This window comes from Scleropages formosus, chromosome 22 (genome assembly GCF_900964775.1).
Source record: "Scleropages formosus chromosome 22, fSclFor1.1, whole genome shotgun sequence".
Lineage (NCBI taxonomy): Eukaryota > Metazoa > Chordata > Actinopteri > Osteoglossiformes > Osteoglossidae > Scleropages > Scleropages formosus.
In genome coordinates this window covers 2,476,993-2,500,841 of record NC_041827.1, presented here as the reverse complement: position 1 = coordinate 2,500,841, position 23,849 = coordinate 2,476,993, and the positions used below count along the sequence as shown (strand labels likewise).

Genomic DNA, 23,849 nt, shown 5'->3' with positions numbered 1-23,849 from the left:
CCTTTCGCCCTGTGTTGCCGGGTTAGGCTCCGGCTCCCCGCAACGCCGTACGGGACAAGCGGTTTCAGATGATGTATGTGTGTGTGTGTGTTTGTTAATGGCATTTGAAATCTGTGTTCCTTATATGCTTGAGCATAAATTCTTGAAAAATTTTATAAAATAGCAAAAGCAAGATCCTGTGGCTAAAACTGACTGTCTAGAAGAACTAGTGGTATTTTTCTAATCAGTTGACTTTAACTGATCATAATCGACGCAAACATCGACATGGCTATGAACTGTGAAACATGTTGTAACACTGTTATTTTACATCGTTTTATGTAAAGCACCAATGTGGTGGAAGTGCCTGTTTTGTCCGGGCGTTTGCGGTCATTTCTTGAAGCGGGGCTGGGGTGCTACCTGTCTCTGCTCTTTCCACTGGGCCGCCCTGCCGATCAGGAATATTCCAGCGCTTTCTTGCGGCACGTCGTAATCCGGCGCTTCCGCTGGCGTCCGTCCACGTCGACGAGGCAGCAGCTCGTGGGCTGGACGGACATTATGATGGAAAGGTCAGGGGAGAAACGCCAAGTGAGACGCATTCCTGGAGTCTTGTCCCCGCTGCACCGCCGTGCTTCTGCAAGTCTCGCGGTGTCAGACTTTGGACACCAGGGACGGAGCGTCCTGCTGCGAGACACTCACGGGGCTCCTTTCTGTGCTCCCAGCATTGCCATAAGGGACCCCCAGCGGAGGAGTCAGGATGGAGGAGGGTGTTCGGCTGCACCGAGAACGAGTACCCCAGCCAGCTTGCCACCAGGCGGTGATGCTACGGTAACACCCACAACATCGGTCCAGGCAGCGGCGCGATCGCCCACAGAATTACAGCAGGGAGCCGGGAACCTGGACGGAGGACAGGGGGGCGCTTGACAGGGACCACCTCCCTCTGAGCTTGTGTTTCCTTTGCCCGTCCGTCCGCTCGCTCGCTCGCTTCATTCCATGCTCGTCTCTGCTTCCGCCCGCGCTGTCCGCAGACGATCCCTCCACCGTCACCTGACTTTTCTGCCGCCACTGACGGCGGAGACGCCGAACTGCGTGGAGGCGACCAGGACAAAAACTCGTCCCCAACGAGTGCCGTGGCCTGCATGTGTCCTGGTCCCTTGGGGGGCGAGGAATTGCCATCGCTGCTTATGCAAAATTGAAATCGTCATCGTGATCAACTTAATCTGCAAAATCCCGTGTTCAGCAGCAGAGCCTCCCTGTGGCTTCAGCAAATGTCATCAGCGCTGGACTGCGTACACTGTGAACGGTTGAGGGACGTCAGGAGGGACCCCTGTGTGTGCTCACAAGGGATATTCTGATGAAAAACATCTGTGAGGGTAAAAATAGTGTTTATCAGAGGAAACGGCGCTTTCAAAAGTCATGCAATACGTTTTAGAGCAAAAGCGCAGCTCGGCAATGAAAAGCAACGTTTAATTCTGGCACCTGCTGGAGTCGTCACAAGGGAAGCGTGGATTTTCTGCAAGATGGATCTCCGCACCGCTGTCTCTCTCTCACACACACAGACACACACACACACACACACACACACATATACACAACACACAGATTGCTTCCGGTGAAGGTTATGCGCTTTTACTTTGCACAAGGCTCCTTCGAACGGTGTCCTTTGACCTTTTGTCCTTTATTTACGCTGTTATGTGGCCGATGTTGTGAACCGTACCTTGACGTTTCTCGTACATGAAAGTTGTGTGTTTCTCGTGTTCGTACCAAAGAGACCGTGTTGCTGGCTGGAGGAAGTAAACGTCTTTTTACACCGTGGGGGGACAGCTGACGTAGCGGCTTCCAGTCTGATTTAAAGTTAATTTTCATGTTAATTTATGTATATATTGAGGATGTACAGACATACAGCGTAGAGTTTGACCTCATGATGACAAATTAAAAAAAAAATGGAGGAAAAAAATCTAAATGCTGGTTCGCAAACCTGAATTTAAGAAAACACGTATTTGCGGTGACTTTCTCCGATTGAAGAGACGGGACTGTGTGTAATTTGGGTTGTGATTTCCTATTTCTTTTTCCGGAGACGTTCTTAGGAAAAGACACGTGAGTCACTGGAGGTGCCGTTATTTAGGGAAGCCGTCAAATAGCTCACATGGCCCGGACTTCCAGTGTGATCATGGAACGCTTTGCTACTGTGAAATCTGATGTTGCCTTTTAAATCAAGTTGTCCTGAAGGCCGATGGCTGGGGAGACAGAGGAGGAAGTTCAGTGGCGCTCGGCGCTCCGGCTGAATGTAAAACGTACGAGATCAGGGTTCCTTGGGCGACCCGAACGAACTTTGTACATAATCGTGTCCGCAGCGCGACCCACTGCGTTCTGCTGCTGTTCTCGTGCTCCACGTGCGTTCTCAACGGTCCGTCTGGCTGTGTCTGTGCTCTTTGAAAGCTGCTTTCAGTAACAATAAACGATATAAAAAGCCCGATTGCAATATAATTGCAGTTTTACTCTGGTCCTAAGTAATAAATGGAGGTGAATGTTACATGTGCCAAATTATGACATGTTGGGAGGCTGGGAAATGGAGAAAAAAAAAACATTGTTGGTTCTGGAATACCGTGATACCGAGTCCATTGTGTTTTCTGGCTCTGCTCACATACAGGAGCTGGGAGGGAAAGAGTTTTTCAGCTTAATCACTACATTCAGTCACCGGCACCTTTCTGGAATTGTACCCTCCTGGACTCAGCCTTCCAGGTTCATGGGTTTTCCAGGTCCAAATTCAGTCGTCCTGTAGTTCTCAGTCTCCCTGGTGTCCACGCAAGTCCCGATGAGGCCCAAACCCTCAACGTGGAAGATCTTTGGCTCTGTGAAAGATCTCTTCGGCCATGTCCACTCTGGGAGTACGTGTGCTGCCCGTTCACTTATGAAAACCAGACATAGTGGAGCTGGACACCATGATGAACCAGAAAAAGGACAGCGCTCAACTGTCTGCTCATCTCAAAGGTCCAACAGCACTGGGCTCGAAAACAATTTGAAAACGAAAACAGTTTATTGTGTGTATGTGTAAAAGGGCGGCGGGTTCCTGCACCCTGACGGGTTTGGACCGAAGCAGCGCCACGTCCTGTGGACCCCCTGCAGGTTCTCTTCTCCGTTGTTTGTTGTTTCCTGGGGGGGAGGAATCTGAGTAATGAGGAAAAGCCATGTGACCCACAGCACGTCCTTCGTTTTCCGGAACTTTTGCACTTGCAGTGTGACTCATTGAAACAATGATTGTAACTGTTGCTTTGGTTTTAACTGCTGAATTGAGATCCTGTTCAAAAGTCATATTTGTACATAATGCATTAATTCTTCTGTACATAACGGACAAAAGAAAAAATTAAATTAAGACAAAAACAAGTCCATTTCTGCATGATGGTATGATTTTTTTTTTTCCCTGTCTTTACCACACGTTTTGTTAGATCGCACAATCCAGTTCGATAAAAATCAAGACAAGATTTTCCTTCAATACATGAAAATGCTGGAGTAAATTAATTTTATTGTGATATACACCCTCTCCCAACACGGGAATATTACCAATAGACACAGAAGAAGTACAAGGTGTGGACCATGAAGTGAAAGGGTTAACAAAGTCAAAGCACAAACCATTCTAGAGAAGTAATTTTATGTTAAAATGGTTAAAAATATGATTAAAAATACTAGATTCCACTAACATTATGATCTTTTCACACTTAATCTAAGTTTTTTTTTTTTTTTTCCCCCTCCCTTTTAAGTGTTTAAAAGTGTGATCCGTAAGTGACCCAGTGTTACTGTTTAACCCTTTCAGCAGAACACACACGCATAAACGCAATCAGCACAGACTGTTGGTTTAGGACCCAAACTCTTTAGATGTTTCAGTTAATTCTCCAAAAATTCCACACGGCTTTTGACAACAGTTCAGAGTTCATTTGAATCCTGTAATGAATGAATACATTATTTTTTCTGCGAGATGTACGTCGCTCTGGGGAAAAGCGTCTTCTAAATGAATAAATGTATATGTAATTTGGTGATCTTTTCACCTTCCGGTCTGTTCCGAGTTAGTTTTACTGTGTTGTAACAATGACGGAGTGTGTAGCTACGCTGGGGTCACCTGGGGTAAACTGCATGGTGTGTACCAGCACTAGACAGGTGACCTAGCTGGGTAATTTTACTGAATCAATTTAGGGCAAGTGCCTTGATCAAGGGTATTACAGCTAGGGGTGGGATTGAAACCTGCAACCTTTGGGTCCAAAGACAGCAGTTCTAACCCGTAGGCTACCAGCTGACCCTTGTGCAGTTTACTGCAGACACTCAATTAAATAATCAGTTTTACACATCACTACGTATAAATGAGTAAATAACTAAGTCGTTCTAGAGAAAAGTGTCAGATAAATGCAAGCAGTATAGAATCATACACCACTTACAGCCCTTTGCACCAGCCTGATTCCCCAGCACGGTCACCACCACCAAGGACTGCTGATAATTGCTGCCCCATCCCTCCGCCTGGGACCATCCTCGGCTCTCACAGCTTCAGGTTCCACCACTTGAAGGGGAACGGCTCACGGCGCACATTGGAGCCACAGTGCACTTCGCCCAGCTTCTTGTGGTACGAGGCAAAGTCGTCGATGAAAGTGCAGCGGAGGCCCAGGCCCTCCATCAAAGAGCACATATGGGCCTCTAGGGCACAGCGGCCGTTCACCTTGGGGCCGAACGGTTTGGGAATGCCCAGGTTCTTACCCAGCACAATCATGTTCACCTGGAACAGGCAAAACAAGACACACTGATCCCTGTGTAGAAGAATACAGTGATTTTTTTTTTTTAACTAAAGGAATTGAGGTTAAGTATCAAGACTCAATAGTTACACTGTGCCCCACAAAGCTTTCAGACTACGGACTTCAATGCCTGGCGATGAGGACCTTCCCGAAGTGTGTTTGTCAGCACAAATAGTTAAAGATCCACAATGCGGGGCCTCACCATGTCAGGATAGAGGGCCGCAGCCCGATAGTTCTCCTCCAACAGTTTGAAAAGGATGGGCAGGTCAATGATGTCGTCGTCATCCAGGCCCAGCTCTCTCTTCAGAACATCCCGGTTCCAGTCTATACAGCTCTGTTTGTCAAAATATCATCAAAATATCATCATATTCCCCATAAACCCTGTTGCCACACATTTACCATATGATGTTTCTGAGAAAACCCTCAAAAATACATGTAATGTTACTGCTGCCCGAATGCACACATGTAGCCACTGTTTAATTGTTCTATGTGTGAAATATTAGCTATTGTATTAACAGCAGGGGGTGTGGTGGTACAGCGGGTTTGGTCTGTGCCTGCTCTCTGGTGGGTCTGGGGTTTGAGTTCTGCTTGGGGTGACTTGTGACGGACTGGCATCCCGTCCCCTCCACCTCCAGCCTTGTGCCCTCTGTTGCCGGGTTGGGCTCCGGCTCCCCGCAACCCCCGCTTGGGACAAGCCGTTTCAGTCGATGTGTGTGTGTGTGTGTGTGTGTGTGTGTGTGTGTGTGTGTGTGTGTGTGTGTGTGTGTGTGTGTGTGTGTAGTTTTATCAGTGACCTCAGGCCAAATTCACTGTGAGCTGTGACTGACTGTAGAGAATATTCCTCTCACACTCACTTCCGCTAAACATTTGTCTTCGTCGGAGTCGCAGTGGTCTGGAGCTTATCCCAGAATCAGTGGGCAAAAGGTGGGGGGTGGGAGGGCTACAACATCCTGAACAGGATGCCAGTCCATCACAGGACAGCTACATATGCACACAATGGGCAATTTAGCATTGCCAATTTGTCTGAACTGCATATCTTTGGACTGTGGGAGGAAACCAGAGCACTCAAGAGGAAACCCTTGTAGGACATACAAACCCTATACAGACTGAGGTGGATTCGAACGTACACCGGAGCCACCAGGGTGCTGTAAGGTTGCAGCACTACTCACTGCACCACCATACCACCAAATGATTAATATGCTATTATTAATTAATGTGCGTTACTAATGCAGGTCCAAATCGGAACCTTACCTGAACGTAACTGTTTTCATTCTGGAGCTGAGTGTTACTCAAGAGGTCGTCCAGGGGAATCTCTTCAGTGTCTCCAAGACCTTTAGAAGATGACCTTATTAAAGGCTCATCATAAATTCTATCAAGTGATGGTACAAGATGATGGTCAAGTAATAAATTAAAGGGAAAACTGTCCATTTGGATCCTACCATCAAACATCTTGGCTTGTCCATGGCCATCTTGTTGCAGCCTTCTGAACAATTTGTATGCTGCATCTGGACTGGCCAACAGCAGCCTGAACCCCTGTCAGAAAACACCATCAGTAGATGCACTATTCACCTCCACCTTGTATTTCGCCAGTGCACCATTTCTTCAGAAAGCCCCCCGCAACAGAGCTCTTGAGACAGAACTGATGGAGTCCAGTGTTAAAATGTACAAAAAAATGACTGGGCGTACCTTTCTATCTGGAGCTGGGACAAAAGTCATGAACTCGTCCACATGACCCACGCAGAGCCAGTCAGAGTAGAGCGCAATGGGCTCCTGCACCTTCTGAGCCCACAAAAAGTCTTGGACTACTTTGGTCATGTTTCGTCCCTGGACGGTCCTGATGGAGGTACACGGATGATCGTTCAGTCCAATTTCTTACATTGTTATTTTCAAGTGTACACTACACTGCCTTACAATACTGACATTTTTTCCCCAGAATTTGTTCAGTTACCCCAAAATACCACTTTCTTTCCACCCCATGACTCCCATTATGCTTCCCTGCATAACATCAAGGCCTCTAGGCTCAAGTCCTACCATCAGGCGGCTCAGCGGGACCGGCGCTGAGCAAGGCCCAGATCCGTGGTACTTACGTGGGAAAGGCTACTCCGATGATGATCCTGCCGAGGGGGTAACTCTTCCCGTTTACTGTGACAGGGGGGCTAACCTCCAGGTTGCCAAATGAATCCAGGCTGCTGACCTCCTCATGCAGAGGCACTCTGGTCACATAGCCGAAGTCTGGACCCTTGAGGGGCGAGTCGAATCAAAGCAGAGGTCGGTGAGTGTGCGCGGGTTCCCGTGGTAAAACCAGTTTGCTAAGTGTTCGCTTGGCCAAGAGCGGTCCAAAGGCAGCACCTTTAACCACTATGCGACCGGATGCCCTGAGGACAGCTGGGTGGTGTACTACTGAGTGTCGTCCCCCTACCATCTGAGGGCCCCCCGTTGGATGTCACCTTCTGCTGTAGCGCCCTTGATCAAGTGAACCAAACTGGCACAGTAAGAATACCCTGCTGCATCAGTGGATAAATCATGGTGAAGATGATTACCTAACCTTGGAGACCAAAGATTTCGGGTGAAGCATAACGGAGCACTAACTGGGACCACGGACCTTTGGGTGCATAGGTAGCAGCTCTAAACACTACACTACATGCTACATTGTACACACGCATCCAGAGTAAATTACTCCCAATGGTGTAACTGCGTATGTTTGAGCGGATTCCTGCATGTCACACGCAGTCCGTGTAGCTGTGTTTCCTACCAGCAGCACTTCATAAGGGAACTCTCCAAGCTCTCGATCGCGTGGGGAGTCCAGCACCACAGGAAATCTCTGATGAGGAGAATCGATGTAGCCAAACTCTATCTCATCCTGTGCAGGGAGAGAGGCAGGAGTCACACAACCCAACACACTGGTCCTCAACGGGATGAATAAATCACTGGTGTCTGTGATGCTTCTGCGAGGCTCCACCAGGGGATCATCCGAGTGCCTTCGTCTCTGGTACCTGCATCCAACGGTCTCCTCGATTCATGTACTCGTGGCAAATCGTGAGCTTATAGCCGCTCTGCTGGACCAACTTCTTCATGTCTTTCAGGAACTTGTAGTTATCTGACACGCTGAAATTCGACCAAAGAAATAGCACATTTTAGCTGGTGCCACCATCGCTGCTTTCGGTAACGGGACCGAGCAGGAAGAGGCATGGACACCGATCCTGTCCATACCCCTCTGGCACTGGGGTTGCTGTTCCTCTCACCTGCACACAAACACCTCGACTGGGGGCAGAGTGTTGGGCGTCATGATCCAAGGGGCCATGCGGAACACCACCTTGTCTGTAAAGATGGGCGTCTCTGGGAAGTCCTGCCCAAAACAGCAGCGACACATTGTACTACTACAGGGAAACAGTGTTCTGCCACCAACACTGCAGGAAGGACAGCAATGAGCACTCAGCCGAGAGACATGAGATCTACAGTGGTCATACAGCCGGATCTTCTGAACGACACATGAAGCACACCGACCTGGGCGATGGGCTCCAGCACACTGAGGTGGATAGTGACCAGGCCATCAAAATCTTTGTCTGGGAACCGCAGACCCTCCACAAAGAACTCTGTCACAGCGACACCCCCTACGTAGGGCACTTCCTGGGACAGAACTTTGTTGCTCAGCACCAAAGGGAACTCCTTAAGGAAGGTCTTGTAGATAATCTTCTCTGTAGGAACACATCAGCATGTTCCCGTCAGCCTCGCCGAATCTGTTTTTCCACATTAAAAAAAATGTGCTCCAAGCAATATGCTTGGCTCTTACAGTTTTGGAGTCATTCATCGCGGAAAGATCTGGAATTGGCACATTCACGTTCACATTCAGGTTTCCAGGCAGTACCAGGATGATGAGGGACACGGGACTTACTAAGCAGGTTTTGAGAGGCACCCCCTGACTGCACCCGGGATTGGAAGACCCTGATGCCCTCGCTGTCTGTTTGAGAGATGTGCATGACCAACTTGTAGCCTTCAGGCAGCTGAGAGGGCCCTCTGGTTCGTAGAAGCATCCGGGACATGTCCTTGAGGTCTGCAGAGAGGCACAGGACAAGGTCACAAACTTGGGATTTGCTCGTGGACCACACGAGAAGGTGGGCGTACACAACATCGACAACCAAGGGCTTTAGGGCATCCTATTACCCCTCAGCTACCCATATGTTTTAATTATTTTTTTGTCATTAACAGACCTGGGTCATAACAACATAGAGAAATAATCGATATACTAGGGTAATGGAAAGACATACCAGCAGTACATAATACAACTCAAAAGGAAAAGGTTACAGCCCAGTGGTTTGGACCGAGAGGGACAGGTGTCCATACCCTTTACCAGTCATTACTTGCACTGCAAAGCACTTCACTTTCAGGTGTAAATCAGACAACTGACTTTTATTTTAAGATCAGAAGGACTTCCATCCTCATGAGCCAGAGATGGACAGTATTTTGTACTGTATATGTTTCAAAGACAGCAGATTATCAACATCTCTCATCCAGATATATTTTATATTTATCTGACACTTCTCTCAAAAGTAACTTACAGTTATTTACACACCTGGGTAATTTAACTGGAGCAGTTTAGGGGAAGTACCTTACATGGACTGGGTGGACTGGACTGACACCAACCCACACACACAAACATCCATACTCAACTGTACACCATTACACCCCCTTTGCAATTTTTTGGCGTATATTTATATCTATAGTATTTATTATTATATTATAATATCTTCTGTTTTTTTACTATGTTTATTGTTTTGTTTAGTAATGACTGTACTGTCTTGTGCTGTTTTGCACACGTGCACTTTATGTAGTCCTGTGTAAGTAACTTTATGTTGTTTTATGTTGCACCACGGTCCTGGAGAAACGTTGTTTCGTTTCACTGTGTTCTGTACCAGCTGTAGAGGGTTGAAATGACAATAAAGCCGCTTTGACTTGACTTGACATAACAGTACTACAGCTGGAGGTGGGATTTGAACCTGTTATCTTGTAGTCGAAGGGCATGGTGGCGCAGCAGGTTCAGCTGGTGCATACTGTGTAGCGAGACTGGGGTTCAAGCCCTGCTTGGGGTGCCTTGCTGTGGACTGGTATCTCATCCTGGGTGTGTCCCCTTGACCTTGTGCCCTGTGTTGCCAGGTAAGGCTTGGGATGAGTGGTTGTTGACGATAGGTGCCAAAGGCAAGAGCACTAACACCTACACAAGTAGCTATTTTCTTGTGTTTTTTGCATGCTAGTTGTTACTGTTTCATTGTCTCATGAACGCCATCAGTTTATTCTGCTCTGTAGCGGTAGTTTCAGAATAATTTAAATTCAATTAGAGGTCTATCCACCAAACAGTGTTAGAAAAAGATTAATTTTCACCCTAAATGAAAGCTGTGCTTCTGGAGTAACACATAAACAGTTATAACGCTGCTGTCAAAACTAGTTTCTGTGCACGGAAAGAGAATATCTTTTATTAAGTACATAGATTACAATATGCTGCCAAATATTGACTACTTACGCCTAATAATTTCCCAGAGCACGAAAAACAATGACTTTACACCAGTGTTACACAAGGTCACTTTTTACACACATATACACTCAACATGTAGGGGAGTCCCCACCCCTGGCTGGGGACAGCTGGTAGTGTAGTCCTTAGAGCTGCTTCCTTTGGACCCACAAGTTACAGGTTTGAATCCCACCTACAGGTGTAGGACCCTTGCACTGAGGTACTTACCTTGCTTTACTCCAGTAAAAAAAAAGAAAAAAAAACTCTAGAAATGAGTCAGTAACTGTGAGTAGCTTAAAGGAAACGCATCAGGTAAGAGAATAAGTCTAAGTCCTGGAGCCTTTGGGTGCGGCAGAGATCAGTGGCTTTACGTTTATGTATTATGTTATATTTTTAGTCTCCCTTCAATTTTGTGCACAAAAGCTACTGATTGCAGTTTTTGGGGATGCAATCCTAGACCTCTGACGATTCTCTATGGTCTTTTGCGAGGCATTTATAACCAAATGGATTGTTTACTGTTAAACGACATGCTTGTGGCCACACACCAGTCTTTCTGAAGAAAATTCTACCCAAATGGTTTGTTTACAGCTCAACTACGCAGCCGTAGGTTTTTTGACCAAGTGGAGCGCAATTCAACCCATACGGCACCAGAAGCTTCTTCTCACTTTGAGACAGGAAGCTTATTAAAACAAAAAAAGGCAGATTACAAACTGGCTAAATGTGTTCTTGAAGCCTCTGACTCTTACAACTGAGAGAGGAAGCAAAACTGAGTCAGGGAAGCCAGGAAACAGCAAAAAAGGCGCTTCAGTGCCCGGCAAAGGAAAAAAGTCAGCAAACCCTTCATTCTCCATGATGAGGGGTTCCGAAGCTCTGTTTCTCGGTCTCTGGGGAATTCAGGGCACACAATTACCCGAGGAATGTTTTCAAACCCACCCGAGACTCTTGTTATTTCCTCGCTTTCGCTGTCGACTTTTTTCTTGATGGTCCACTCAGAGTCACAGTTGACCAGGAGGATGGCCCCATGTCCGTTGGGACCCCACTTCCATGAGCCCTGTGGGGTTCACAGTCACTCTGAGACATGGGCTGATATGAACGGGGCAAAAAGGGGAACTCTCACCCCTCGTTTTACCAACACACACACTTAATACATGAGGAATTAGCACAGTTTTAAACAGATTAATGAAAATATGGAACTGAATAAATGGATCATGAATTGAAATGTGACAAGTCAAATAAGATGTATTAATCAAACGGAAGAGCCCCATCTGGGATTTCAACTTGCAACATCTGGCTATCGATCTACTGAATTACTCTTTATTCAGCAACATTGACCACTAAAAGCAGACTGTCTGCAAAAGCATACCGTGTTGGCAAAATACGTCTTTGTATGCGTGGGAAAAGAGGTCCGTGTCCTTGTTTCAACCCCTTTCTCAGTAAAACTAGTGTCCTTTGGACAAAGGAAACAAAGCCCACCTTGTTGGGGTTATTCTTCTCGACAACGCCATCTCGGTCAGCATCCACATCCAGGGAGATCTCTGCCAAAGAACAGGACTGTGTTCATTCACACAAAAAATAAATTAGGTCTTAATGTTTGTTCTCTGCCAAAGTAAAAAAAAAAAAAAGGAGAAGCTATTCCAGTTCTTCATCAAATTATCCTGAATAAACATTAGATTGTAATGCTTAATTACTTTGCCCTCATGCAGTCAAGACAACTGATTTAAAATGAAAGCCTTTAAAGTGAATGAAATATGCTGCCAGATTTAATTTAGTCTACTAATCTTAAAAAACTCAACGGTGAAAACTAATACTGCACAATAGTAAGAAATTGTACAGTGATTTTCAGTTAAATTATTGGCTACAGCTATTGTGTTTCTATAGTCAAATCACACAGATAAGCCAGAGCCTAACCCAGCAACACAGGGCATAAGGCTGGAGGGGGAGGGGACACACTCAGGACGGGACGCCAGTCCATCACAAGGCACCCCAAGTAGGACTCAAAACCCAGACCCACCGGAGAACAGGATCTGGCCAAACCCGCTGTGCCACCGCATCCCTCGTAGTCAAATCGTTACTTCTAAAATTCCACACCACGAAGTTATACATGCAAACCAAGCACTGGAAAATTACACAAATATTTGCTAGTGTAATTCATAGTTAATCATTTACAACTCATAATCTCTTATCTTTCCATGACTGAGAAAGCATTTAAAGAAAAGGGGTTTTTTAGCAGCCCTGCAGAGCTCGCAATGGGAACAGACTGGACTTCCCACATCCGTTATCTTACCAACAGCTGTGAGGTGAACCACGGCCGTGTCCACCTTCTCCATCTTCTGTCCATAGAACCTCACGGAGAGCTGTAGGCGGCATGAGACACGGCAGTTACAGGCCTGTCTCCTCCCGCATCTTCAAAAGGGTGTTGACACTCTTCTCTGACAGCTGTGCCCATAAGTCAACACAAAGGTGTAACCTAGACTCATACTATAGTGTAGCCACCCATCGGTTTACTGCAAATCCAGTGTAAAACTGAACCACATCAGAGTTAATTTCATTACTCTGCTTCTTGCTGTGTCAGACCAGGGTTGATGATCCACTCATACAGTGCTGCTTCGGAGTGTGTGAACCCACCGGAATGGTCATTATTCTCATATAAAATACTGAAACAAATGCATTATGATTTACACACCCAATTCTTACATTTATCTGACACTTTTCTCCAAAGCAACATTCAGTGTTGATTTACCTACAATTACTTACTCATTTGTACAAAGGGGGTTATTTTTACAGCCCACAGTGAGATTCAAACCAGCACCCTGTGGGTCCTAAGGTAGCACCTCTAACCACTACAGTACCAGCTCTCCCTATACTTACCTACTTGGTGTAACCAGTGTAACTTGGACTTCACTTATTTTTTCACCTGCACTACTTGTGTGTTTCTACTACACACATGATTTCCTCTAAAGCAACATATGGAATTGGTCATTACACTCCTGTTATGTCACATGAGAAACACTGATTCTCACTAAATACCCAATTTCTGGTAAAACTAAGGGACACAGGAGGTTCACATACTTTCAGTCACCACTGTATCTGTGGATTAGCTGATATGTTGACACCAAAGGCTCTGACAAAGACGCCAACTGTGGCAAATACGAGCTCCAAGGTACAGAGATGGAGTTTCTGCATCAGCAGTGTGGCGAGTCACTGTTAGCGGGAGGTGCAGAGGGGAAATCGCAACCCCAAAGAAAAGAAGGCCCAACAGCTTGAAGGAACCCGCCGACCTTGCTCTCTCCAGGCTGCTCGCTCGCCGCCGCCATCGTGATGAAGAGAATGGACTTCTCGGTGAGCATGGGGGTCTCTCCTCCTCCATCCTGGGGAGAGTTCTCGATCCTGTACTGCACCGTAGGGCTGCATTTCACGGAGAAGAACTTGGCACCAGGGGGGGCGCTCCTGAAACAGAAATGCGGCGCCGTTGCCCTCACTTGCAAAGGCTGTTCATTTAAAGCCACCATCGAAATCGAGAGAAGAGCTGGTCCAGCTGGGGTGCGCGGTGCCAGTGCGCTCAAGTAACCCTCTATATTTAGGAGCACTGTGTGATCCAAACCATATTTAAAGACACCAAGGAATTTTCATGTGTTCTACTGTTACACAAACTGTGACCCTCCCTGCACTCCCCCACCCCAGTGTACATTACTGTAGGAAGAGAGAATTGTATTCCTGGAATATATGTCACAATAACACTTGAAACTGAAAGCAGCGCTGTATATCAAACAGCATGCTCAGCTACCCTCTAGAACAGGGGTCCCCGGGCCGCGGACTGGTACCGGTCCGCGGCCTGTTAGGAACCGGGCTGCACAGCAGGAGGTGAGCGGCGGGCGAGCGAGCAAAGCTTCATCTGTATTTAGAGCCACTCCCCATCGCTCGCATTACCGCCTCCTGTCAGATCAGCGGCGGCATTAGATTCTCATAGGAGCGCAAACCCTACTGTGAACTGCGCATATGAGGGCTCTAGGTTGCGTGCTCCTTATGAGAATCTAATGCTGCCGCTGACCTGAGATGGAGCCGAGGCGGTGATGCTAGCGCTGGGGAGCGGCTGCAAATACAGATTGACATTAGCAGAGAGGTTTGACTGCACAGAGACCATAATAAATCAATTGCTTGCAGACTCATATCAAAACCCTATCAGTGAGTGGCAAGTGACAATTAAGCTGCATCTGGTGGCAGGCTTTAAGTCAGAATCCGAGTTGTATAATTATTTCATTCTATATTACAATGTAATAATAATAGAAATCAAGTGCACAATAAATGTAATGCGCTTGAATCATCCCGAAACCATCCCCCCCAGTCCGTGGAAAAAATTGTCTTCCAAAAAAACCGGTGTCCCTGGTACCAAAAAGGTTTGGGACCGCTGCTCTAGAGTTCAGGATTCATCCATCCATCCTGTTTCAATCACTGCTTGACCTGAGCAGAGTCGCGGTTAACAGGAGCCTATCCCGGAAGCATCGAGCACAAGGCTGAGGGGGGTTCACCCTGGACGAGATGGCAGTCCATCGCAGGGTAAGAATCCAATATATGTTTTATATTCTAAGCAGTGTGCTGTTGTTCATGCAGCAGTTAGTAGCCAAATGTCACTCAGTAACCAGTCAGGAAGTGTTTCAAGTTTCAAGCAGTGAGAGAAGCGCTGAGGACAGGCCTCTCAATAAAATGACCAACTTAAAGGTGGTCACTGTGCTGTATGAAACCCATGCAAAAAGCTCAGGCTCATTTCTGAGAAATATAAATTCCAAGAACATTATAATACAAATATTAACTCATTATGATTAGTCATAGTCACATGCATCCACCACAGTGGAATACATTTATTAATTGATCTGATTCTTTCTCTAAAGCAATTATTTTCCTCATGTGCACAGCTTAGTAATGTCACAGGAACAATTTAGGATAAGTAAATAAGTAAGCTCAGGAGTACTTTAGCTAGAAGAGGGATTTGAACCTATGATCTTTTAGTCCTAAGGTAGCACCCCTAACCATTACGCAACCAGCCTTACACACACACATTATATTTTACAGTTGTATTACACCATGGGGGGCGTGGTGGTGCAGCAGGCTTGGCCGGGTCCCACTCTCTGGCAGGTCTGAGGTTCAATTTCCGCTTGGGGTGCCTTGCGACAGACTGGCATCCTGTCCTGGGTGTTTCCCCTCCCCTCCATCCCCACAACCTGTGTTGCTGGTTCAGGCTCCGGTTTGTGACAAGCAGTTTCAGACTGCGTGTGTGTTACGCCATCCCCAAGGCAATGTCTGCATTTTTATAAATTGTCAGGAAAAACCGTCAACAGGCTTCCCTTGCATAATGAGCATAATTGGTTCCTGAAGATCAGCTTGTAAGGTGAATTCCTGAAAAACAAACCCCCTAATTACTATTAATTTTATAGGAAAAACACAAAGAAACCAACTCTGAGCTGTTTGGCTCCTTCACTAAGCGTGTATTTCCTGCCCAAAGTCCTGCCAAGACAGAGAGGAACCAGGTACAGAATATTAGAACACTACCTGAAAGGGCAATTGTCAAAGTATGATTACCATTAACATGAGTCACCTCTGATCACTAGTACCATTATAACTAGTAACCCCTCATCACTAATATCCTTAATAAATAGGAATTCCTCACCACTAATATTGTGCTTACTAGTAACACCTGATCACTAGTATCATGATCACTAGTAACCTCTTATCAGTAGTATCATGATCACAAGTAAGCCCTGATCACCAGTACCATGATCATGAGTAACCCCTGATCACTACCGTGATCATGAGTAATCACAGTACTAGTGATGAGGGGTTACTAGTGATTACAATACTTGTGACCAGGGGTTACTTGTGATCATGAGACTAGTGATCAGGGCATACTTGTTATCATGGTACTAGTGATAAGGGGTTACAACCCCTGATTACAAGTACTTGATCACTAGCAACCCCTGACCACCAATACTGTGATCACTAACCCCTCATCGCTAGTACCATGATGTTTAGTAACCCCTCCCTGCTGAGCTGTTCATAAAGAATACATAGTAAATCGTTTCAAGTTTTACATCCCAATAACAAAGTCAAGAGATTTCTGAGAGACGCTTGCAGACCAGCAAGGCGTTTGTCGTGCAAGTAAATACTTACATACATTACAAATAAGCTCCCTATCCAAATTTTAAGACACAAATCACACGTTCTGTTACATGTACAATTTCTCCTGATATGAGTGCTCTTTCTTCCAGGGGAACAGAACGCTGTCACGGCCTTGAATGACACGAGTTTCGGTCAGCCTCCAACAGCCAAAAAGAGGAAAGAAAGCAGGCGTTCATGTCTAGCAGAACAGAACTCCAACACAAATATCCAACACAACGCACAAGACAATCGACTCTAGAATGAGCAATGAATACTAATGACATCCTCTGAAAAAGAACACAATTAGTTTCTTTGAGGGAAAAAACATTATAAAGAGATGCATTCCACTACCCCACAGTACTGCTGTCTTTACCATATTTGCACTTGCATATACCAAAGGACAACAAAAAATAAGTATTGAAGGCGATTCGATGAGACACGAACACCTCCGTTCATTAAGAATTTTTTCTACGCACGTTTTCTTTCGTATTGGTGAAAATTAATCTGTCGGTAACACATACATTTACTATTACTTACTGTTTATTACTGTAAATAAATAAAACAGTCTCAGTGTCACTCGCACTGTGGTTTTACAAAGTCAAGGAAACGTTTTATGGTGAAGAAAAGAAAATGAAAGGCTAGCTATTTCTTGTGATGATAACTAAAGACTGAAGGTCAGCAGTCGGGTTTAATCATCTAGCTGCATGTAATGGACAAAATATACAGTAGCGAAAATGTCGAGGGGAAGAAATCTTCCAGTCATTGATCCCACTTTCCAAGCACTCCTTTGTGTGTGAACACTTGAACCTGAACGCTGCGCGTAGCTTTGGAGCAGAATGAATGAGTGTAAATGTCCTCTGAATGTAGAAATCGATCCTCCTGGTCATGCTCTCAGTCATCGTGTCCAGCAGACTGAACAATTTGGGAAAGCAGCTTTGAGTGTGTGGCTCAGGTGGGGTGTGACAGGTAACAGGTGACATGTGACACGTGACAGGTGACAGGCCCAACGCTTCTGGGCACCAACACTAAACAATGGAATACGAAAGACTGTCCTCGGACACAAAGGGACTGCAGCCCTGGGTCAGGTTTCAGTATCTCTCTCTCACACACACACACACACACACACACACACACACACACAGAGTAAAAGACACTCAATACACTGCAGGTTCCTTGAATACATGACTTCACTGAAACACACAACAACAGAGTGTAACATCTTCTCAGTCAGGGGGACAAAATTATTATCAACAATATACCAGTAGAGTTATACACGGACATTGTGGGACACAGGCTAGTCTAGTTTATTGAACATTTGTACACCTCTGCTCTGATAATGCTCAACATACCTACCAGCTTTTTGTTTTGTTGTTATTCATATTGTGACTATTGTCATTTATTGTTGTTCTTTTATAAATGTACATGCTGTATTATTAAGGAAACATTTCTGAGTACCTTCAGCGTTGTCCACTAAAGTGACACACAGTATCTTGTAACGTACAATACTTCGTCACACCTTCATTTTTGGAAGCGATAGAGCACGCGCGCGCAACCATTTGGAGGAAATTACCCTTTATATCTCTATTTGTACACGTTTAATGACGTTTTTCCAATACGAACTCGTATGAAAATAATACTTTCACGTAATATATCTCACATATGGTTATATGCGTATATATTTCAAGTTTAAAAAGTGAGTGTTGCGCTTCACGGAAGAAACCGGCGTTGTCCTTCTCGCGCTCTCTTTTACTCGGTTTTACCTGTGTAAGTGCACCGCGAGCTCCGTGCCCAGCACATAAAGCGCCCGCGTGCTCCGCCCGCACTGCACGCGAAGCGTCCGAGTCCTGCTCATCGTCTCGCCCCGAACTCGCCGAAACACATGCACCAGGAAGCCGCCGATTCCAGCGCGCGCTGGCTTGGCCCTGGTCCAGGCTGGTCACGGGCGCCGCAGGTAAGTCCCTGGCGATAAGAAGCCGTTACGCTCTGCGCTGATTGGTCAGGAGTGAGAGGCACTTGTGGCCGCGAGCTCTTTGATCACATGCAGTGTGCGGCTTTCCCGCTGGGTGGCACTGTATCGGCGTAACCAGATACCTGCTCTAACACTGTACTCCTCTTTCATTATAATAAAAGAAAATATTATTATCAACCTTGGTAGAGCTGATGCTTTGTCCAAGGAGGCGCAGAGAGTTAGATAATCAGTTTTATACCGATGACCTCATTTATACTGCAGAGTGCTGCTACTGCACCACTTCAGCCTAAGTACCTTGACCAAGCAAGTCGGACCCGAACCGGGGACCCTCACTTTGCAAATTGCAAAATTGCAGCCCCGAATAGGACACTACCTGCTATCCTAAGTGTCTCCTTATAATAATAAATCATATTCTAATCGCAATAACCTTTTTGTCTATAATCACCGCATCTTGTTAAAAGTAAATATATACTATCCATGTTTTCCTTAAAGTTACATTTATTCATTGAAGTGACACTTCTCCAAAGCAAAATATACCGTATTAAGGTTTAAATTATTTACCCATTAATACAGCTGGGTAATTTTATTGGAGCAGTTGAGGGTAAGTACCTTGCTCAAGGGTACAACAGCTGGAGATCAAACCTGCAACCGTTGGATCAAAAGGTAGCAGTTCTAACCGCTACACTATCAGCTGTCTGTTTAATTTATGCTTTTCTCCCAAGTAATTTACCCACAGGTACTTACCCATTTACACACACACACTCTGAAACCGCTTGTCCCAAGCAGGGTCACAGCAAACCAGAGCCTAACCCGGCAACACAGGGTGCAAGGCTGAAGGGGGAGGGGACACACCCAGGACAGGATGCCAGTCCATCACAGGGCACCCCAAGCAGGGCTCAAACCCCAGACCTACCAGAGAGCAAGCACAGGCCAATCCCGCCAATGCCACCACACCCCCTCTCACCTTTACACCTTCTAACAACTACACTACCAGCTGTTCCTATATGTTATAGTTCATTTCCAGATCATCAGCACTGTACAGTAGTTACAAACACACACTTGTAACTTCAGTTTATCCATTCAAATCATCGGGGGCGATCCATGTAAAGCACAAGCAAATTACTTAAACCAAAACCTTCCAGTTACATTTCCACCTGAAGTGAGAAACATAAGAGCAGCATTACGCTTATCTGGAACATTATACTTACCTTTTCTCCAAAGCAACTTAAACTGCTGCTTTTTCAGCACATCCAGACTCAAAGAGCCTGCAGGGAACCTTTTACTGCCAGATGGTGGGAAAGTAAATCAATCACTCAGTACACACACACACACACACACACACATTTTCAGAACCGCTTGTCCCATACGGGGTCACGGGGAACCGGAGCCTAACCCGGTAACACAGGGCGTAAGGCCGGAGGGGGAGGGGACACACCTAGGACGGGACGCCAGTCCGCCGCAAGGCACCCCAAGCGGGACTCGAACCCCAGACCCACCGGAGAGCAGGACTGTGGTCCAACCCACTGCGCCACCGCGCCCCCTGTCTCATTCAGTACATTTACATTTATTCATTTAGCTGGAGATTTTCTCAAAAGCGACTTACAGCCTTAAAGTATTTACACTTATTTACCCATTTATACAGCTGGGTAATTCTACTGGAACTATTTAGGGTAATACCTTGCGAAAGTGTATTACAGCTGGAGGTGGGATTTGCACCTGCAACCTTGGGGTCCAAAAGCAGCAGAGCTAACCAGTACACTACCATAAAACAGCAGTGATAATAATAATAATAATGAAAAAAAACTCCTTTTCTGTCTACCTTTACCTGTACAGGTACACTTTCAGCTGTGTACCAACAACATACAATGCGGTGACTGCCTTCCCACACTCCAGCCGCAATGTCCTTTGACACAGGTTCGAATCTTCTGGGGCTTTTTGCCTGGACTGTCTGAGATGCGCGGGGAGCCCAGTTTCTTGTTGAACTTGCTGCATTTCTGGACCTCGTACCGCAATCGCACCGTGGACCGAGCTCGGGGTTTGGAACGCTTTCCAGTCAGCCTGTTTTCAGAGACGCAGGTGGCGTGTGCTAACATAGCTCACACACCCTAAACCTAGTTTACTTTAGCACTTTGCCACCTTAACTCTTGAGAAACCAGGCTGCTGCTCACCTGAGTTGCACCGTGGAGTTCCAATGATTATGACATATCTTACAATTAATGGACATGATTCATAATACTGTCAAATGTCACTTTTAAGCGATAAGCAAATTGTAGCACAGACAATGTGGCCGTGCTTGTTTTGTTTCAGAAATAACCAGCAAATGAAGACATCTGCTGTGAAAAACTGTGTAATAGCAGGTCTGCTGATAGTAATGGAGGAGGAGAAGCAGAGGAGGTCGTTTCTGAATCACCAAAAGCTTTATCCAGGTATTTAATATACATTGGCGGGCGGAAAAGCTCTCATGGGGGACCAGTCATTCTGTAATAGTTGTGTCCGGTTTGCGGGTTCTGGAACTGAACGGATGTGTGGAAACAGAGGTCATCAACACAACCACTGAACCAGAAGGACCAAGACATTCTGTTCATTTTTGCTCCATCAGTTTAAAATCACTCCTGCTTCATTGGCTACCCCAAACTCCCTTGGAAAAAAGGGTTAACCGTTATTTTTACACACTTCATTGCATCCTTTTCACCTTGTTAAGGCATTCCTTTAAACACAAGAAAACAGAAGTGACGTGTGCTAAATGTTCGTGTTTCAAAGACGAACCATAAAAAATGTGCTGAGTTTAAAAAACTATGGAATGTGCTTTTGTGTGTGTGTGTGTGCTCTATAAGGATGAGCAGGAATTTATGTTAATAATCAGGAAATCTTCAACGCCATCCATCCAGACGGGTCTCACCTGTTGAGACATGTCAAAAGTGAGGAATGCCTAACAATTATGCATTCCATCTGGCAAGAAGAGAAACACTGCAAATTCCTTGTCTTTTTCTCCACGTCCCCTGTCCAGAGGGAGACATTTAGTCGAATCAGGTCCGATATATAGTCCACACTGAGCATTTGAACTCAGAAACTGGGTGCCACCGACAACGTGTAAAGTGGACCGTGTAGGAACCAAGGGCGGCTGAAGGATTCATGTCTTTACATGACATCGTTCAGAAAATGTTGGTTTACAAGATAATTACAAAGTCACTTCACCCCACCGCCTTAAGCTACTGACAAAATACCATTTACTCTCTCCAGCGTCTTTGGAAAACTTCCATATTTATTCTTAAAAAGTAGAAATTGGATTTTTAAGAAAACTCCTGCACTTGGGATGTGCAGCACAGCTCTTATTTCACAAGTCAAGATGTTACTAAATGACTTAAACTAAAAATGCAGCACGGGCAGGTGGTGGTGTAGTGCAATGCTTAGAGCTGCTCCCTTTGGACTCAAAGGTTGCAGGTTTGATTCCCCACCTCCAGGTCTAGTACCGCTCAGCAATGTACTTACCCTATAAACTCTTGCAGTAGAGTTACCCAGCTCTATAAACAAGTAATTGTAAGTAGACTAACATAGGTTGCTTTGGAGAAAAGCATCAGCTAAATAAGTAAATGTAATCAGAGGAGTGTATGTGCAGATCTATGTTGGTGCAAATTTACTCCAAGATCCAGCAGGTAACACCATAGTACTGATTGTCTTCTTTTTTTCGTTTGAGTCCTGCTTTACTTTCACCCATTCTATGCAGTTTTTCCACAACATAAAATTACTTCTGCAGTGTTTTCGCAATGTTCGATTGTGATTTTTTTCCCACATTTTTAACTGTATTTTTGAGGTGGTCTAATGGTACTTTGGTTGAGAAATTTGAAAACTTGTGGTGGTTGTCCACACCCCTGTTTCATAGACCGAGCGCCACTCCATGGGAGGCCTTCTTATTTTCCACCGAATGCAAGAAGTGGTGTGCTGTAATTCATCCACGTTTTGTGTGTTGCAGTTGGTTTACTTTTCATTTCTGGAATGAGTCATCTCATAATGCTTCTTTTGTTTGCATTGTAGATTCATGAGCAGACAGGCCTGTATCTTACTTTCCATACTGTATGTAAGTTTGTTAATTTGTGCAATATCACATGCTCACACACACACACTGTTGTTGTATTTATTGTTGTATTTATTTGTTCTTTTTTTTCTCTGTGCAGGTTGCAGCACAGCCTTTGTGTCTGAGGTGAATGCATGTTTACTTTTCCTGTAACCACTGTATACGTTTCTGATGGCCTCAATGCGTGGCAACATTTCTTAACGTACTCCGAAGCCAGCGGGTAGTGTACTTGTTAGAGCTGCTGCTTTAGGCCTCAAAAGTTGCAGGTTTGAATCTCACTTTTAGGTGTATTACCCTTGATCAAGTTACCCTAATCTGCTTCAGTAAAATGACCTAGCTGTGTAAATGATGGCGGCACGGTGGCACAGCGAGTAGCGCTGCTGTCTCACAGCGCCTGGGTGGTGTGAGAGAATGAGTTTGATCCCCACTCAGTGTGCGTGGAGTTTGTACGTTCGCTCCATGTCTGTTGGGGGTTTCCTCCGGATGCTCTGGTTTCCTCCCACTGTCCAAAGACATGCTGTTCAGGTTCCCCATAGTGTGTGAGTAACACAGAGAGACTGTGTTCCACTGATGTATGGATGAGTGACCCACTGCAAGTAGTGTATCTAGCAGTGTAAGTCACCATGGTGAATAAGGTGTGTGGGCTGATAACACTACATAGTATCCATTGTAAGTCACTTTGGAGAAAAGTATCTGCTAAATAAATAAATGTAAATAGGCAAATAGTTGTGTCTTTGGCGAAAAGCATTTCATAAATGGACTTTCAGTTTCCAAGCAAAAACGGAAGTTAAAACCATTGCCCAAGACTCAGTAACAATCCAGTACAGGTAACTCCTGAAAAGTGATTTAGGTAGATCCTGTGTTCTCAGCCAGCGAACTCTTCTTCATTGGACATTCTGGTCACTGAGCAGTTTTTATCTTTCTTTCTTTCTTTTTTAAGACATTGTTCTTGACTAAGGGGGGTGCGGTGGCGCAGTGGGTTGGACCACAGTCCTGCTCTCCGGTGGGTCTGGGGTTCGAGTCCCGCTTGGGGTGCCTTGCGACGGACTGGCGTCCCGTCCTGGGTGTGTCCCCTTCCCCTCCGGCCTTACGCCCTGTGTTGCCGGGTAGGCTCCGGTTCCCCGTGACCCTGTATGGGACAAGCGGTTCTGAAAATGTGTGTGTGTGTGTGTGTGTGTGTGTGTGTTCTTGACTAAGGGGGGTGCGGTGGTGCAGTGGGTTGGACCGCAGTCCTACTCTCCGGTGGGTCTGGGGTTTGAGTCCCGCTTGGGGTGCCTTGTGACGGACTGGCGTCCTGTCCTGGGTGCGTCCCCTTCCCCCTCCGGCCTTACGCCCTGTGTTGCCGGGTAGGCTCCGGTTCCCCGTGACCCCATAAGGGACAAGCGGTTCTGAAAATGTGTGTGT

At 45.8% G+C, this 23,849-nt stretch overlaps 2 protein-coding genes across 4 annotated transcripts in view; one reads left to right on the top strand and one right to left on the bottom strand.

The window, feature by feature from the left end:
- Positions 1-3,323, top strand: part of LOC108918481 (rap1 GTPase-activating protein 1-like) — a 51,609-nt gene extending 48,286 nt beyond the window's left edge. For both annotated transcript variants that reach the window (XM_018725779.2, XM_018725778.2), the window contains one exon: positions 699-3,323. The gene's annotated coding sequence lies outside the window, so the exon portion shown is untranslated. The remainder of the gene's footprint in view (positions 1-698) is intronic.
- Positions 3,324-3,485: 162 nt separating this feature from the next.
- padi2 (peptidyl arginine deiminase, type II) lies at positions 3,486-20,441 on the bottom strand. 2 transcript variants are annotated; one of them, XM_018725780.2, is made up of 16 exons: positions 20,199-20,441; positions 13,533-13,701; positions 12,539-12,608; positions 11,728-11,789; positions 11,188-11,305; positions 8,644-8,802; positions 8,256-8,446; positions 7,994-8,097; positions 7,745-7,856; positions 7,504-7,611; positions 6,839-6,990; positions 6,438-6,585; positions 6,191-6,284; positions 6,003-6,082; positions 4,954-5,085; positions 3,486-4,735 (listed from the first exon to the last, which is right to left on the bottom strand). In XM_018725780.2, the coding sequence occupies exons 1-16, from the start codon at positions 20,363-20,365 to the stop codon at positions 4,502-4,504; spliced, it is 2,100 nt and encodes a 699-aa protein (XP_018581296.1). In that variant the 5' UTR covers positions 20,366-20,441; the 3' UTR covers positions 3,486-4,501. The 2 variants fall into 2 exon arrangements, with proteins under 2 accessions (XP_018581296.1, XP_018581297.1); XM_018725781.2 differs by lacking the exon at positions 20,199-20,441 and adding an exon at positions 18,165-18,431.
- Positions 20,442-23,849: the final 3,408 nt, after the last annotated feature.

Coding starts and splice junctions, on each gene's coding strand:
- padi2 (XM_018725780.2), bottom strand. CDS start 20,365: ATGCAGCAAGTTCAACAAGAAACTGGGCTCCCCGCGCATCTCAGACAG. Junction 8,803..11,187: donor GGAAATAACAAGAGTCTCGG/GTGGGTTTGAAA, acceptor GCCTCTCTGCAG/ACCTCAAGGACATGTCCCGG. Junction 6,991..7,503: donor TCCCTTATGAAGTGCTGCTG/GTAGGAAACACA, acceptor TCGCCCCTCAAG/GGTCCAGACTTCGGCTATGT.